Source organism: Mesoplodon densirostris, chromosome 10 (assembly GCF_025265405.1).
Source record: "Mesoplodon densirostris isolate mMesDen1 chromosome 10, mMesDen1 primary haplotype, whole genome shotgun sequence".
NCBI classification, from domain to species: Eukaryota; Metazoa; Chordata; class Mammalia; order Artiodactyla; family Ziphiidae; genus Mesoplodon; species Mesoplodon densirostris.
In genome coordinates, this window is record NC_082670.1 from 37,198,852 (window position 1) to 37,215,219 (window position 16,368).

Here is a 16,368-nt window from a genome sequence, read left to right on the forward strand (position 1 = left end):
GATCACAGTCAAACCATTTCAAAGGACATAGGTCTACAGCATACCGTACAGTAGGATTACAACAGTATAATACAATGTCTGAGACCAAGCCTGGGTCGGAATATACAGAAACAAATATAGGAACTGTATTAAGAACAGTAGGGTAAAGGATGCTGCTTTTCACTTAAAAGTTTTCTGTGACGTTTGTAGGCTGTTTCTGTTACAATAAAACAAGAAAAATAAGTAAGCACAGACAAAAAGGAGGAATAACAACAGAAGGTCATGATCAGCTCCCAAAGGGCCAAGAGGCTCAAGATGGGGCTTCATGGAGGATCAGTGCTTCAGGATGGGCCTTGGAGGTCGGAAAGAACTTGACAGAATTGAAGGGATGGGAGCTGGCCTCAAACTGGGCAGGGTGGTCACAAAAAGGAAGAAGGGTACAGAAGACGACGGGGTGAAGAAACAGCCTCTCTGTGCTGTAAAGTGCCTTTGAATTCGTAAGGAAAGGGCCAGCTCCACCCCTGGGTGGGCCGTCGTTCCTCCCGGGCCAATCTAGTTATCCTCTTCCCACCACCCGCTAGGTTGAAGCCTCAAAGAGCGGTTGCCCCTCATAAACATGGCCGCTCCAAGCTGGCCACGCCCCTCAACTAGATGGACACCGCCAGTAGTCCCACCTCCCGCCACGTCGGCGGCCAATGAGGGAGAAGCACAGGGGTTTGCGCATGCGTGGCGCCGCCGGTGGGCGAGTCCAATAATGACTCCGGGAACCCGGCGAGTAACATGACTAAAAAGAAGCGGGAGAATCTGGGCGTCGCACTAGAGGTGAGGGGGAGAAAGCGGGGTGGGCCACGTCATGAACTGCCTTCTCCCCGCGGCGGGGTAGTGGGTCGGCCCGGCTGCAGGTTGGAGGAGGGAGTGAGGGGAGGAAGTGAGGGCGACGTGGGTTTGGGACACGGCCCGCTGGGGGAACCGAAGGTTGGAGAGCCCGAGGGGCCACGAGAGCTGGGAACAGAAGGCCACGGGACCTCCAGAGAGGAAGAGACAGGCAGGTAAGGGGAGCACCAAAGAGGGCGTGACACCGAAATCTTGAGGCCCTGAGGGGAGACTTTTAAGTGAAGGGGACCCAAAAGGGTTGGGTACTCGCAGGTGAGGGGATCCCAAAGGGTTAGAGACCTGTAGATGAGGGCACCCCCAGAAGTGAGGGACCCCATACTGTTTAATGTATTACTGGTGGCTTAACTGTCCCTTGAGATGGGGAATTTTTCCTCCGGGGTACTAAAGCATGAAGCTTGAAAATTACTTTGGGAACCTGTGGGAATTTGTAGAGAATTCTGGAATGGTGATGTTCGCAAAGAGCTTACAAATAATTGACTGCATATGGAAGGAAAGAAAATTGATGAATATCGAGCAGCTGCTATTTGTTACTTTATTTGCGCTCACTACAAACCTGTGAGATTTTTACAGATGGGGAACCTGAGGTTTCAAGTAGAGCCCAGCCGTTGAAACGGTTGAGGCACCGAGAATCAAGCACAGGTGATTTGCCTTCTGGTGCATCTTGTTTCTCCTGTGTTACTGTTCCCCCTTAGATCACCCTCCCTGGGGTTGCAAGGAAGATACTGGGTAATTGTCTTATTGAGCTTACTACCAGTTGAGTGGTTCTCAATCTTAAGAACGCATTAAGAATCATCTGTCTTAAAAATGGAGAGTTGAATCTCCCCCACCCCGAGTAATTCAGTAGGACTTGGGTGAGTATTTTTAACAAAGAATCTGTATTTTTAACAAGCTACACCAGTGTTTATGCAGGAGGTTTTAGTACCACCCCTTGAGAAATATTGGCCAACTTGGTAGGGAAAAAAACGATGGAAATGTGAATCTCCTTGTAAGAGAGACTATAGATGCTAAAATGAGATGGCACTCTGAAATGGAACTAGCCTAGACTTTATAGCCTGTATTAGAACATGATAAGCTGCTATAACAGAGAAACCCCAAAATTCAGTGGCTTCAAGAACAAGAAAGTTGTTTGTTTTTTTTCTAACAGGCTAGAGCAGGGATCGGCAGATGTTGTCTATAAAGGATCAGATAGTAAATATTTTAGGCCTTGTGGGCCATATGGTCTCTGTTGCAACTACAGTTGATCCTCATTGTTCACAGATTCCATATTTGTGCATTTGTCTACTTACTAAAATGTACTTGTAACCCCCAAATCAGTCCTCGAAATGCTTTTGTAGTAATTAACAGGCTGACTCAAAGCGTCAAGATTTGATTCACCTGAGACCCATGTGTCTCGTTAAGGTGGAACAAGGCAATGCTGTGTCTTATTTTTCAGCTCTTCTGTGTGCTGTAAACAAGTGTCCTTTTTCTGGTGTATTTACTGCCAAGTTTCTTGCATTTTTGTGCTTTTCTTGGTGATTTTGCCGTTTAAAATGGCCCTCGAGTGTCGTGCTGAAGTGCTATTTAGTCTTCCAAAGTGTAAGAAGGCTGTGACATGCCTCATGGAGAAAATATGTGTGTTAGATAAGCTTTCTCAGGCATGAGTTATAGTCCTGTTGGATGTGAGTTCAGTGTTAATTAATCAACAATATGTATTAAATAAGGTCTCTTTAAACAGAAGCACACACAAAACAAGGTTTTGTATTGATCAGCTGATAAAAATGTTGTGACCAGAGGCTCACCAGAACCTAACCTGGTTCAGTATTTGCTAATTCATTGTTGGCAACCTTATAGAACATAACTACCACAAATAATGAGACTCAGCTGTACTCAGATAGGATGTCTTAGCACAAAAGCAGCCATAGGCAGTATATAAATTAATGAGAGTGTTCCAATAAAACTTTATTTACAAAAACAAGTCATGGACTGTATTTGGCCCACAGACCATTGTTTGTCAACCCCTGGTCTAGAGTACCAGGACAGTGTTGGTTCTGCCATATTCCTTCCGTCTTGTGGCTCTGCTGGGGGCCAGGGCCTGTTGTCACCTCATGAATGAAACTAGGTTGCATTCCATTGAGGTATCCACTGGTGGGAAAGAGAGAGTGGAGAAAGCACACCCACTGTCTTAAGAATTCTGGGCCCAGAGTGCCCGCTTTCCATTGGCAAAGATGCAGCTAAGAGGCAAAGCCTGCAAGGGGTAAGTGGGACATGCATTCATCAGCTAGGAGGCCATGTGCCCAACTACAGCTCCATTGCTATGGAAGAAGAGTGTATTTTAGTGGACAGCCCAATTCTCCTCAGCAGACTCCATCTTACCTCACAGTGTAGTTTTGAGGATTAAATAAGACAGTATTTGTAAAGTGCCTAGCACGTGCAGCACAGGGTGGATAATCAACAAACAGTGCTTTCTTATCAGTAGCCTTCGTAGTTCTTTCGTGTCCTTCCATCGTGGCTAAGTCAGCCCCCTTGTTTGGACTTTAGTTTCCTCATCTGTAACATGAAGGACTTGAATTTCACCAGGGGTTACAGACACAAGACTCGCTGACTGTGGTCCACATATAGATCATAGATGATCATAGATGTCTTTTGTTTGGCTGACACGGGTTTTAAAAGTGTTTTGAATTTGGTGGGGTACATGCTCTCCTAGTGCCGTATACCAGTCACCTTCACCCCTTTATTTTCTTAACCTATCAATACCAATATAGATATTTACATTGGCCATCTTGATGTCAGGTTACCTTTTGCTTGGATATTCTAAGATTTGAGCTCTGCCACTGTGCACCTGAGAAAAAACTTGGCATCTAGCCATCTCCTCACATTGTTCCTCCTTTGCCCCCTGCAGATCTGAGTATTGAATGTGTGCTGGTGCTCAGTAGCAGTAGATATTGTCCTGTTATTAAAAGTCGTGTGCTCAAAGCCAGTGAAGTGGTGATTTAATCAAAAATGTTAATCTGACAAGTGCAATAAAACTCCCACAAGTGAGTGATCTCAGCACCTGCAAACAGCCTCCACTTGTAATGAAGCAATTACTGAGCACTCCCCCTGAGGGTTGGCTGGGGCCAGCTGTACTGGGCAGTCACCTCCCAGGACACCAAGGCACCTCCCAGCCTTCCCAACTTGTGGCTCCTTTCAAGACCTTTTTATCCAACTCATTTGCCACCTTGTGAGATCTCAGATTTGGGAAAAACTGGCTATGAGTTTTATTCTGAATAATGAGAGAATTATAATTCAGGTGAGAAATCACCAGCTCTGGTACTGATTTTCAAGTTGTGTGGGAGGAGGGAAAGGTTGTATTTCAGTCTAAACTGACAGGAGGATTCTGGTCGAGGGAAAGGATGCATTTCAGTCTAAACTGATAGGATTTTGGCTGATGTAAAACCTGTTTTTTATTTATTTATTTATTTTGCGGTACGCGAGCCTCTCACTGTTGTGGCCTCTCCCGTTGCGGAGCACAGGCTCCAGACGCGCAGGCTCAGCGGCCATGGCTCACGGGCCCAGCCGCTCCGCGGCATGTGGGATCTTCCCGGACCGGGGCACGAACCCGTGTCCCCTGCATCGGCAGGAGGACTCTCAACCACTGCGCCACCAGGGAAGCCCTGTTTTTTAATTTCTGATAGTAATGAGCTGTTATTTGGTCATTGTACTTTTCTTCCTCAGCTGGACCATTCTTAGTGTCTTAAATGTTTCAACAGCCAGTTGGTCTTTAGTTAACAGATGTGCAGTGTCTTAGCTGACATCTTTAAGGGGATAACTTGGTTGGATCTGGTCCCTAGTACAAAAATCTGTCGGTTTGGAAAGGTTTTAGCTACAGGTTACAGAAAACTGACCTCAGTGACCTAATCAAACAAGAATATACTTTTTCCCATCACAAGAAATTTGGAGGGAGGTGGCTACTGGCATTGGTTCAAAGGCTCAGCTGTGTCAGAGCTGGTGTTTCTGCATTCTCTTAGCTGTTTCCTCTTAGTCACAAGATAGCTGCCACAGCTCCAGTCATCATATTCAACTTTAAGTCAGGGAAAAAAGAAAAAGGAACTATAACAATCGTTGTCCCTTTTATCAGCAAAGCATAAACTCTCTCAGTCGTCTCCCAGCCAACTTCTGGAACATCTCATTGGCCAGAACTGGGTCATGACCACCTCTGGCTGCAGTGAGGCTGGGAAAGCATCTGTTGAGCTTTTCTTACTTCTATGGTGGAGGCAGGCAAAGGAGGAGGGGTAGGGAATCAATGTTGTGTTGGCCAACTAATAGTATCTGCTAGAGGGAATAAAAGTTAATGGGAGTCTTTTTTTTTTTTTTTTTTTTTTTGCGGTACGCGGGCCTCTCACTGTTGTGGCCTCTCCCGTTGCAGAGCACAGGCTCCGGACGCACAGGCTCAGCGGCCATGGCCCATGGGCCCAGTTGCTTCGCGGCATGTGGGATCTTCCCGAACCGGGGCACGAACCGGCATCCCCTGCATCGGCAGGCGGACCCTCAACCACTGTGCCACCAGGGAAGCCCTAATGGGAGTCATTTAAAATTCACTGGAATTCTTATCAGAAAAAGGGGCCAGGATCAGTGACGATGAAGGGTAGGTGGTAGGTTGAGTGGAGAAAATGGCCAAAGCAGGATGAGCACCAGGAGGAGAGGAGTGTGGACACTTGTGATTGTGTAGTGTCAGCCACCACTGTGAGCTCCCTGGGGGTAGGGAGGAGCACTAAGTGGGGATGAAGACAGTCTCAGTCCTGGAACAGGCTGTTACAAGGCTGACAGGAACCTACCAGTGTTCTGAGACAAGGGATAGAAGCAGCCTAGTGGACTCTCAATAAATATTTACTGAATTGGTTTTGAGAGGCTATAGGAGGCACTTGAACCCTCACCCCTGACTTCTGGGCCCAGTTGAGTGGTTCATTGGTGAGAGATCAGGAGGCCACAGTGGAGCAGGCGGCTGGACACTGTCTTGCTGGCAGCTGCCCAGTCAGGGCTGGGAGAAAGGCTTGAGGCCTGCAGACACAGTTCAAGGGTGGCTGACCATTAAATGAGCCTCGCCTGCTGCCAGGCTCAAGCGACAGGTTGCCATTGGGCAGGTGATTTCTCTCAGCAGCCTGCGTCTGGCTCCACTCCATCTGATGGGGGTCAGGAGACTAAAACCTCATTACCTAACACGGCTGGATGTCAGCATGTGTGGAGTGGCTGTTTGCCAGCATCTTAATTAATGAATTCATAAGGCACGGGGTGGATGCCAATTCTGGAAAAGTGCTTTGAGCCTTTCAGTGATGAAGAAGCTTTTGCTACTTTATCAAAAAATATATATTGGGGGAAAGAAGAGAAAAGAAACCCCAGACAACATTCTGGCCCAGGGACAGCTGAAGGCTTCAGGTGAGGACTGACGTGGCTCTGCTTGCAGAGCCTCTCAGAGACCAGAAGCCCTCGGAGCTTGCGCGGGCTTCAGGAGGACCTCCACGTTCTTGACCTGGGGCGGGAGGTGACTCTCCAGAGAAATGACAAGTCCCTTGGCTCTCTGCTTTTCCTGTAAGTTGTTCATTGATTAAAAACCGGGGAGGTTTATTGTCTTCATCTGCCCAGCCTGGGAGAGAAACTTCTGATGATTTGGGAGCCATGGCAGAGGTTTTTGTTTTCTGCCCTCACAGAGCCTCCTCCACAGAAGAACATCCCTTAAGCGGTATCAGGGTAATCGGTCCTTTGGGGTTTGAGGATAGTCACCTGGAAAATCAAGGCCCATGACCCCCATGTCACTTGGCTGTGTGGCCTCAAGGCCCCAGATGGGAAGCCCCTGATTTCCTGCCAGAGACCATCTGGGCAGGTGGTCCGGCTTCTCTACCCATTGTAATAAACATTTTGGGGCTTCCCTGACATGTGAAAATGAGTGGATTTCCAGAAATCCGGTTCCCAGACTGCTGGGGCTGGAGCTGAAACAGCTGACACCACTCTCCGGGCTGTGAGTTATTAGCAAGTGAGAAGAAAAACTTTGGGGAAAGGAGGGCTTATCAGGCCCAACTAGCCCACCTTTTTCCTTCTCAAACCCGGGTCTGTTTTGTGTGTGTTTTGGAGGGTGCTTTGGCAGCGTAGGCGGTTTGTGGGAGGGTGCCTGGGATGCCCGTGAAGCCCAGAGTTAGAGAGTAATTGCCTTCAGTGTGAGGACAGACGCTGGGCTTGGAGACGCTCACTGTCTCCAAGCAAACAGATTTCAATCAGGTTCTCCCTTCACAGTGAGTATCTGTTATGTGGACAGAAAGCAAGCAAAGCCCTTATACAAGATTATTCAGAGTAGAGAATCTGTTAAAGCCAGATCAACAAGCTTAGATGGGTTTCGACTGGGATGTGGAATGATTTTGTTCCACAGAACCCTTCTTTGTCATGAATGTTTTCATGAGGGATTTTGGAGGAAGAGCTTGAAGAGGTGGAAGGAGCATAAGCTCTGAAGCAGAAAAACCCAGATTCAGACCCCAATTCTGCCACTTCCCAGTGACACGACCTAGGGCCGGTTGCTTAAATTCTCCGTGTGGGAGTTTGCTCCCCTGTAAAGGGGAGACTGTAAAAAGTCCCTTCCTTGCAGAGTTGATGCAGACATTGGGGAGCATACGGGAAGCTGCCCACAAACTGCATGGCCCAGGGTGTAAGGAGTGGAGTTGACGCCCAGGAGCTACGAGGGGCTCCGGGCTGTGCCTCTGAGCTCCTCCCACGTGTGCTGGTAGGTCACAGCACCGGCTCCCAACCGCCCGCTCCCCCGGGGACTGGCTGCGTGACCCTGGACAAGGTACTTCATCCCCGCAGCCCAAGTTTCCTCATCCACAGGGTGTGGGTACTGATGCTACTCCTCTCCCGCCAGGGTTATTGTGAGTGTCCTGTGAGGGAGTCGTGGGAGGTGCTTAGAGCAGTGCCTGGCACATATGCCTGCTACCGTAGTGTTGGCTGCTACTGGTATTATTGTGGACTTTGGGCTTCCAGAGGCTGTTCTGACTTGTGCTGTGCCATCCAGACATGTGAAAGTCCATGATTTGAGTTGAGCTCAGGTACCTTGACACCGTGCTCTTTGTTAGGTCTTGGTGCCCAGCAAGGACCCGGCCAGGCAGGTGCAGGATATGCCCCATGACCGCTGCTTTGACTCCTGAGGTTAACTCATTCCCAGCCACTTTTTGTCACTCACAGCCCAGAATCTCCCAAGAGCAAGGCCAGCAAGACAGGAAACAACTTCCTAAACCAGAAAGCACAGTGGCTAGCTTGGCAGTGCCAAGCCCCAAGGGTGCCTCTGCCCTTTCCCAGAAGAAAGTCTGGCCCTAGACAGTGGCTCCTTAGGGAGTGGGCAGGGAGCCACCTCCCAGGCTGTCAAGATGCTTGTGGGAGCACCATTCAGCCACCTTCAATAGTGCTTATTGGCAGAAAAAAGCTGCTGGGAGGCCTTGGCAACAGCCAGAACTGGAGCTGGCCCCCCGCGGACCTGGCCTGACCTGGGCACTGGGCACTTATCTGTGTGCGAGATGGCACTCACCTTCCCTGCCCCCAAAGAGGCCTCATTCTGGGCTTCCGTACTGGGAGGCTCCACATTCCTGAAAAGACGCCACCCATGGATTCCAGGAGAATTTTACAGTTTCTCTTAACACAGTGGTTTTATGGCATATAGGACTCCAGGGAGACTTCCCTAAAGCTCTGAGAATAGGGTGTTGTTCCCCAAGTCAGGTGGCAGAGGCGATTTTGCTCAGCTGTCTCAGGGCTACTGAACTGCCAGCCGAGCGTTCAGAGCTGCTTCTGAGGGAGGGGTCCTGGAGGAAGGCCGCAGGAAGAGACCCTGGCTCTGGTGACTGCCAGCAGGCGCGGTGGCCCCGCTTGGCTGGGGTCGGGGCCTCTGCTGACCTTGACTGTCAGTCTGACTTCAGAACTTCGAGTTCTTCTGCAGGAAACAGCCCCACCTCTGTGGAGAATCCTTGGTCTTATGCTTCTCCTCACTGAGCCTGCTCCTTTGCCCACTCTTGAAGCCACCCACCAGGCTCCGATCCCCCAGTCCGTGCCTGGTTAAGAAAGGCAGCGGTTCCCATCCTGACTGTGGAGGAATCCCTCGTGGGCCTTTCCTGCTAAAGTACAAACTTCCTGGATCCTGTCTCCAGGGCCTCCCCTGGGGCCCTCAACTCCCTCCTACGTGAGGGTTGCTCCTTCCCACTCCCTGCCCCATATATCTTTTCTCCCTTTCTTCTCCTCCCTTCTTCCCTGCCGAGGCTCAGACCAGCAGTCTCCATGAGCAGGTTTTAGCTACTTCTGGTCTTGGGGTCAAGAGTAGACTTTCCCACCAGGACACCCTGCATATTCACCACCTATTTCCCAGTCCCCTGAACTGCTTGCACACAGGTTTACACAACACCTACCAGGTCCTCAGCTCTATGTGACGTGCCACACAGTTGGCTAACTGTTATGGAGCTCACACCACTGCCTTACTGATTCCTTGGGTCCCTTTGCAGCCGTTTCACCTACTGACTGTCATCTCAGTGACTTAGACATACTGTTCTTTTTTCCTGTATAAAAATGGACACTTGGTCTTCTGAGTATAAACGTAATGCATGGACACTCCTTGTGTCCATGTTATTGTACATCAGGGGCATCCACTCTCTGCCCCGGCTCTGTGCCTGAATGAGTGCCAGTCTCAGTCCCTACCTGGGCTATTACTTTACCTGTGACAGTCACAGCCAGCAGTGCTGCCCCCTGCAGCTCCAGGGAAGTCCCAGAACTGAACCGGTTGGGTCAGCCGTGCCCTTCCTGCCAGTTGACCTACTATCCAGCCTGTTGGGCAGGAGTCCTGGGAGCCTCCCTGGCCTCCAGAGTGTAACCTCCTCTTCCCATTGGAGTTGGTCGGATCTCTTTGATGGGGCTTCTTCCTGCCTTAGTTCTGGGGCTTTGCATTCCTGCTCCCAGCTTAGCTGGGCACCAGGCGCTGTAGAGCCATGGCGTCAGTGAACCTGCACTCCAGCTGCTAGGCTCCACCTGCTATTCCACATCTCCTCAGATGCCCACCAGGGCCCAGACCACACCTGAGTCTGTTCTGCCCTTAGACGCTGCCCTAGACCTCTCATCCTCAGCTTCCAGCAGGCCGAGCCTCTACAACTTGGCACCAGCTCCAGACCCCACCCCAGCTTCAACCCCCGGCAGGATCATGAGGTTCCCAGCATGCCGTGTCCCGAGCCAGCTGGAGAGGCTGGCCTGTAGAGGCATTGCTATTGTGATGGTCCACCTGCAGGCCCCACCCCTGCTGAACCCCTCCATAGAATCAGGATGGCCATATCTGAGCCAGAGGGGCTCCCCTCCCTGCTGCTGCCAGCCAGTGACCAATGGAGAGTACTCTCCACCACGCACCCCGGCTTCTACCTCCTCTTACTCTTGCCACATATTAACTCAATTTTCTTTCTTTTCCCTACAGATCTAATGAAAACCATTCTCTGATAATAATGCTAGCAAACACTTGTTTTGCCATCACTCTGTGCGTTAGGCACTAAGGATCGTACACGTTTTGCCTCATGTCATCCTCACAATTCTTTGAAACAGGAAACATTATTATCTTTGTTTTACACATGAGTAAACTGAGGCACCGAATTAAGGAAGTCACCTAGACACACGGCAAGTGAACGGCCAGCTGAGGCATCTGATTACAGCCCACACTCCTTATTACCACATTTTTCAGGAACTACAATTTCAGGCTTCTGAGCACTTGGGCTCCCAACTGCTTGCCCAGTTCTGACCCTTATGCTTCCAGAATCTTCTTGACATTTGTCTCCTTATTCTGGTCCTAACCCGTGTTTTCTCTCCTGGTCCTGGCTATCTTGTCCTCTGTTGCCTTCAGCCTGGTGGCAAAGAGGAAGCTAATCAAGGACTATAGATTTGTTTTGGGGAATCTGTGAAGTGCATTAGCTATGTGCATGTCATTGAGAGTTGACTGAAAAGCCAACTAGGGGCTTCTTTTAAGACCCACTTCCTGGGTCCTCTCCCCTATTTCTGGGTCCATCTTGCTGGGCTAGCTTTGCTCTGTAGCCACCCCTCCCAACCCCAGCCACAACTAAAAGTTGCATCCTGACCCTCCCTCCCTGCCTTATCTGCGGCCAGTAGGTCACGAGAATGTTGGCACCCGTTATCATAGCTGCTTGAGAACTGGCTTCTGCATCAACACATGCTGCAGGGTGTTTAACTGTTAGTGGGGTCACCTTCTGAGGGTGGGTCTGCGGCCTACTGAAGAGCCTCCTGACAGTCCCAGACTCCCCCTCACTCAGCCCATATCAAGCAGCTGGGTTATAAAGGAGAACTTGATATTTAGAAGGGAATCAGAGAGAGCTGCAGCAGGACATACATACTCATAGAGGGAGGTTAGAACTTGAGTCCCTAAAACCTTGATTTGTTAGTCTGTTTAAGCTCATTAAAAAGTGGTAAGTGAAAGTGGGGTATTCATGGAACTGCAGATACATTGGGCTCGTTCAGATAAAGGCCTCTAGCTGCCAGCTCCGCAGGCCCTGCCCAGAGCATGACAGCAGACCAGCTTGGCCACTTGTGGTTTGCCAACCTCAACTTAAAGGTTTTGCTGAGCGTGAGTTCTTGGCCTCGCTCTGGCCCAGTTATCCCGTTTGGGCCCTTGGTAGCCTTGTAGAGGTGTTTAGGGATGGAAGTCCCCCAACTTCCTCCCCAGAATGACATGCAAACCAGGGGCTGGCCGAAGGTGGGGCAGGGAGAAATCTAACCTAGGACTAATACTTGCACTGGGTAATCCACAAAGTGCATAATCTATGTGCACATACAGCTGCTTCTCCTAGCTTCTTCCAGCTTCTGTGGGCATGAGGGGAGGATTTTAGACTCCCGGTGCCACATGAAGCCCAGCCCCTGGGCCCCACCCACACCCAACCCTACTCATTCCTCCATGGCTACAAACACAAGGACTGCAGTGGGCCAGGCCTTCTAGGACAGGAGCTACAAAGTCAGGCATCCTGAGAGGCCCAGCAGCCACATACACAAGTGGCGTGGGCCGATCTGGGCTAGACTTGACCACTGGGCTGCAGGTTTGCATCATCTGCCCTAGGGTCTCCTAGAGTTTGGCAAGATGAGGTTTGGACCCATGTAGCTGGATGACACAATACACGCTCAGCTTCATGAGAGAAGGCGTGGTTAATCAGCCGGGGGAAGGAGGCAGTACCACTCCAGCCAAGGGCCATAGAGAAGGCTTCACGGAGGAGATAGAGCATCAAGAATCAAGCTTTGTGTGGGACCCAGTGTGGAAGTTGGTGCTCTGTTTGTGGTTTCTACACCGGGAAGTGGAAACAGCAAGTCTTAGGGTACTGAGGGGCTGGCTGTGTGTGTTGGGGGTACTGCTATGAAGGGCAGGCTTCATGGTGGCCTGAAGCACCTGCTCCTCCCAGCTCCGTCTCCACTAACCTTCACATCAGGCTGTTGCTGTTCCCTGAGCCTGGCTTCCCAGTGCTCATTTCCCTACAGCGCAGGTTTCAGCATGGCCTTTGGCCTCCCAGGCACAGGCCCCATCTCCTGGCTGGGGCTGTTTCCCAGGACAGCCCTCCCTTTGGTGCCCGTTAGCAGAAAAGTGACACAATTAACCAAGCAGTTAACTCAAGGCTCTGCAGTTGCTCCCTCCCACCGGGCCCTGCTTCCAGAGCTGGAGTTGGCAGCAGGCTGGGGCTGCAGGGAAGTGGGTAGATGGTGTGTCCTTTGGGCTGGGCGTTGGGACGAGGGAAAGTAGCTGACCCAGAATGGCTGGGATGGGTACTGGCCAGGGGGAGGGGCAGAAGGCCCAGAGTCTTCAAGTGCAGCTCTGACACTGGCCCCAGAACACTGGCCAGGGATGCTGGGATTCGTAGTTGCAGTCATTGATTACCGTCTCGTCTGTCCAGGGGCCGCTCCAGAAAGGACTGGAGCAGAGAACTGGCTGAGACCGATAAGGACAGGAGTGTTCCACTGTGACTCCTCAGAAAAGTCATTCCACTTGGAGGACCCGTTCTCCCACTTGTGAAGTAGAGCCTGTGTCAGTATTCGCTATCCCTCCCAGGGACGTGGTGAGAATGAGTGAAGTCATATGGAAAATCAAGCGTTAGCTGGACCCAAAGCACTATTCAGTCAGCTGCTGTGAGGGACACAGGGCCCTCTGAACTCCCACCCACTGAGATCTAGGCTCCCACCAGGGCAGAGGTTCAAGAAGAACAGGCCCGGGCCTAGAGAGGTGGCCGATTAGACACCTGGAGACAGATGGACACAGATGAACTTTCAAAGCCAAATGCATGATACCAGGACCTTGGATGATCCAGTCCAGTATTTCATAAAACATTTCCCCATAACTCAAATTATTTCCCCAAGAACACATCTCTGAAACTATAATCAAAACAAATGGGAGAACTGGTACCTTTGGCATGCAGCCTTTCAGGAGCTTAGCTATTTTGCCCCCAAGTTACAGCTATGTTGATGATGGTCAATGCTTTTGCGCAAGAACCGAGTCAGAAACTAACATGAGCTGTACTGTCAGTAACTTTTATTGAATCTCATGGGAAAATGTGTATTATTACAGCTTAGGTTACTTTAAGATGAAGTGTACCAACAAGAAAACATGCCTCTGCTTTTTGGCCCCTAGATGTCTAATCACGCGTGGAATGCTTTGGAAAGGCAGAGGCTTCCTGCATCGTCTCGTTTCATTCTAGGAGCCGCCTGTGCCTGCCACATTCAGGGCTCTGGTTGCTCCTGCTGTGGGGCCCAACTGGGGCCTGTGCTGGGGAGACAGCTGACTGGGGGGGCTGCTCCTATCTGCCCCAACCCATGCTTGGCCCAGTGAGTCAGGGCAGCTTGGAGACCCTGAGCAACACTCAAAGCTGTTTCTAGCCGGGGTCAGCCTGCACCACGTGGAGGTAGAGGACAGCAAAACATAGTTACTAGTTTAAAGACTCCTAGAGGCTCCCTCCTCCCGCTCCCAGGATCCCAGCTGTCTTGAAAATTGAAAGGCTCTGCCACCCATCTCTACCTGCTGGGTGTGCTGTGTCTTTCAGATAGATGGGCTGGAGAAGAAGCTGTCACGATGCTGGAGAGACCTGGAGGCTGTGAACTCCAGGCTCTATGGGGCAGAGCTGAGCTCAGAGGCCAGGTAATGCTCCTCCCGACATCCCCCAGTCCTTCCGATCTGTCCTGGGTCCCCAGCCCTCAACTGCCACCCCTCCCATCCCCCTGCCACCAGAGACCTGAGCCCATGTTCCTCTTGTCTCCCTTGCTCTGGTGTGCCAGCTGCCCCTCAGGTGGGAAAAAGAAAAAGGGCCTGAGCCATTTTGACCCCTTCCCCCTCACAGGAGTTCTCTGGAGAAGGAGAAAAGCAGCCTGATGAACAAAGCCTCCAACTATGGTAAGAAAGCTCCCTGCCATTACCAGCCCCACCCTCACGTCCTAGGATCACAAAGTGATGGGGGTCAAGGGCATTCTTTGGGAGAGAGCCAGCCCCCAGGGGGTTGCAGGAACCAACTGAAGGCCCAGCATCCTGGAAGAGCAAGTTTGTTCCTTTGTTCCAAGGGAGATGGAGAGTCCTGTGGGTCTGTTCTTCTCCTGTGGGATGAAGGGGTATGGCTGTGGCCAGGTGAAGAGATCCTCACATCCACCCTGACTTGGGAGGTCTGTCCTCCCTGCCCCCTCCTCCCAGACCTCCACTTTCTCCCAGGAAAACCCTGCAATGGAGTGATGGGAATAGGGTCTTTGGGGTCCAGGGTGGAGGATGAACCTCCCACTGGGGTGCTGTGAAGGGCTACTGAGTGGAACAATGCTGCCACCTTCTGGGTGCTGGGTGCAGAGCCAGGTAGAGCCCAGACAGGGCACGGAGCTAGAGGGAGGCTGCTGGGCGCTGCCCCCAGCAGCCCGGGAGGAAATGGGTCTGCAGAGGCCTCTCAGGCTTGTCTGTTCTATTCACCCTGAGGGGCCAGACCTGGCCGAGAATCAGCCCTAGAATAGTCCATATGGCAGGGAGCCTCCTGTAGGAACCAGGTTGAATCAACACTGTTAGCACGGTGCCTGTCACATACCCCTACCCGGGTCCCGTCTGGCCTGCCCAGAGCTGGTTTGCAGGTATCTCCCTGCTTCCTCACACAGGGAGGGATGGGACATCGGTTCTCTCTCAAACCTAGCAATTTTCACACAAAATTGTAGCATTTACCACTCAAGTGAGCCCTCACAGAATACCAACCACCTGTGTATCATATGAATGGATACAGGCTGTAAAGTAGCAGGGCTTGCTTCCTCTAGAGGCAGCCTGACTGCCTTGCGGGCACAAACTTCCTCGTCTTAGCATACCTCGTTCCTGCTGAGCTGGGCATCCAGCAGGGCAGGACTAGAAGCACTGGTGGTGTGGGTCCACCCTGTCCCTGCCCTACTCCAGTGTCAGGCCCAAGGAGGTCCCAGCTGCCCTCAGTCTCTAATTGACCAGATGAGACACCCTGGAAGGAGGAGCACCATGGGGGCACCCAGTGACGGGCCAGAGGGCTCACCTGGTGAGGCCGTGCCACCACCTAGCTTGGCTTTTAGGTGTGGCCTTTTTGTGTCTCCCTCACATACTCCATCTTCAACTGCATTTGGAAAGAAATGGTTGAGCACCATTGGGGGTTGGGGCTTTTTTGGGGTCAGGATCTGTAGCCAAATCTGGGCAGATCGAGGAGGACAGTCATTTTTATGGATAAGGAGGCAGCTGGGAGGGAACACCTCTGTGCTCAGCAGTGTGTGTACCCATTGGTGGGATAGGTGGAGGCAGATGAGAGTAGCAGATGGGCCCAGACCACCTGTCCACCACCCTTTTTCCTTCCAGAGAAGGAGCTGGAGTTGCTTCGGCAGGAGAACCGGAAGAACATGCTGCTGTCTGTGGCCATCTTCCTCCTTCTGACGCTTATCTACGCCTACTGGACCCTGTGAGCCTGAGATTTCCCCAGTCAGCACAGGCTTCCCCTCAGCTCCGTGGTCACGGCCAAGCAGGCCCTTCAAACCTCAAGAGGACCAAGGTACAAGGGCCATTTCTCCCTGACCCAGACATCGGAGCAGGGCTTCCTGTTGGCCCAGCCCCTCTCGCCTCCCATTCCTGCTGTGGGGCTTGAGTCTCCAGAAGGGCTTTGTGTTGGCTTAGCCCAAGGGAAAGGCAATAAAGACCACCCTGGCTGCTTCTGTGTGCTGAGTAAATGTCATGATCTGGTGGCAGCTGGGGGCAGTGGGGTGGCATTCAGGATGCAAGGGAGGAGAGGGGCCTGAAGGTAAGCCCGCAGCTTCGGTGGGGAGTAAGGCGTTAGCAAAGTGCTTCCTAAGGCAAACCATGGTGGGCGCCATCTCGAGGACGTGGGCACTGCTGGGGCTGAGAGGCAGACCTTACACCACTCGTCCGCCACCCCCCCCAAACCCTGTCTTGCCTCCAGTCGGTGCCACTGCCTGTGATTATGGCAGAAAAATGCAGCCTGTGCAGCAAAGGGCAACTTGGGGACTTGA

General features: G+C 51.5%; 1 protein-coding gene across 1 annotated transcript; it reads left to right on the forward strand.

The window, feature by feature from the left end:
* The first annotated feature begins 717 nt into the window (after window positions 1-717).
* CCDC167 (coiled-coil domain containing 167) lies at window positions 718-16,055 on the forward strand. The gene is made up of 4 exons (XM_060110041.1): window positions 718-801; window positions 13,914-14,008; window positions 14,208-14,260; window positions 15,704-16,055. The coding sequence occupies exons 1-4, from the start codon at window positions 760-762 to the stop codon at window positions 15,805-15,807; spliced, it is 294 nt and encodes a 97-aa protein (XP_059966024.1). The 5' UTR covers window positions 718-759; the 3' UTR covers window positions 15,808-16,055.
* Window positions 16,056-16,368: the final 313 nt, after the last annotated feature.

What these genes read in the sequence shown, in the direction of transcription:
- CCDC167 (XM_060110041.1), top strand. Translation starts at nt 760, where the DNA reads ATGACTAAAAAGAAGCGGGAGAATCTGGGCGTCGCACTAGAG. An exon ending in ATCTGGGCGTCGCACTAGAG is followed by an intron (nt 802 to 13,913) that starts GTGAGGGGGAGA and finishes TGTGTCTTTCAG; the next exon opens with ATAGATGGGCTGGAGAAGAA. An exon ending in GAGCTGAGCTCAGAGGCCAG is followed by an intron (nt 14,009 to 14,207) that starts GTAATGCTCCTC and finishes TCCCCCTCACAG; the next exon opens with GAGTTCTCTGGAGAAGGAGA.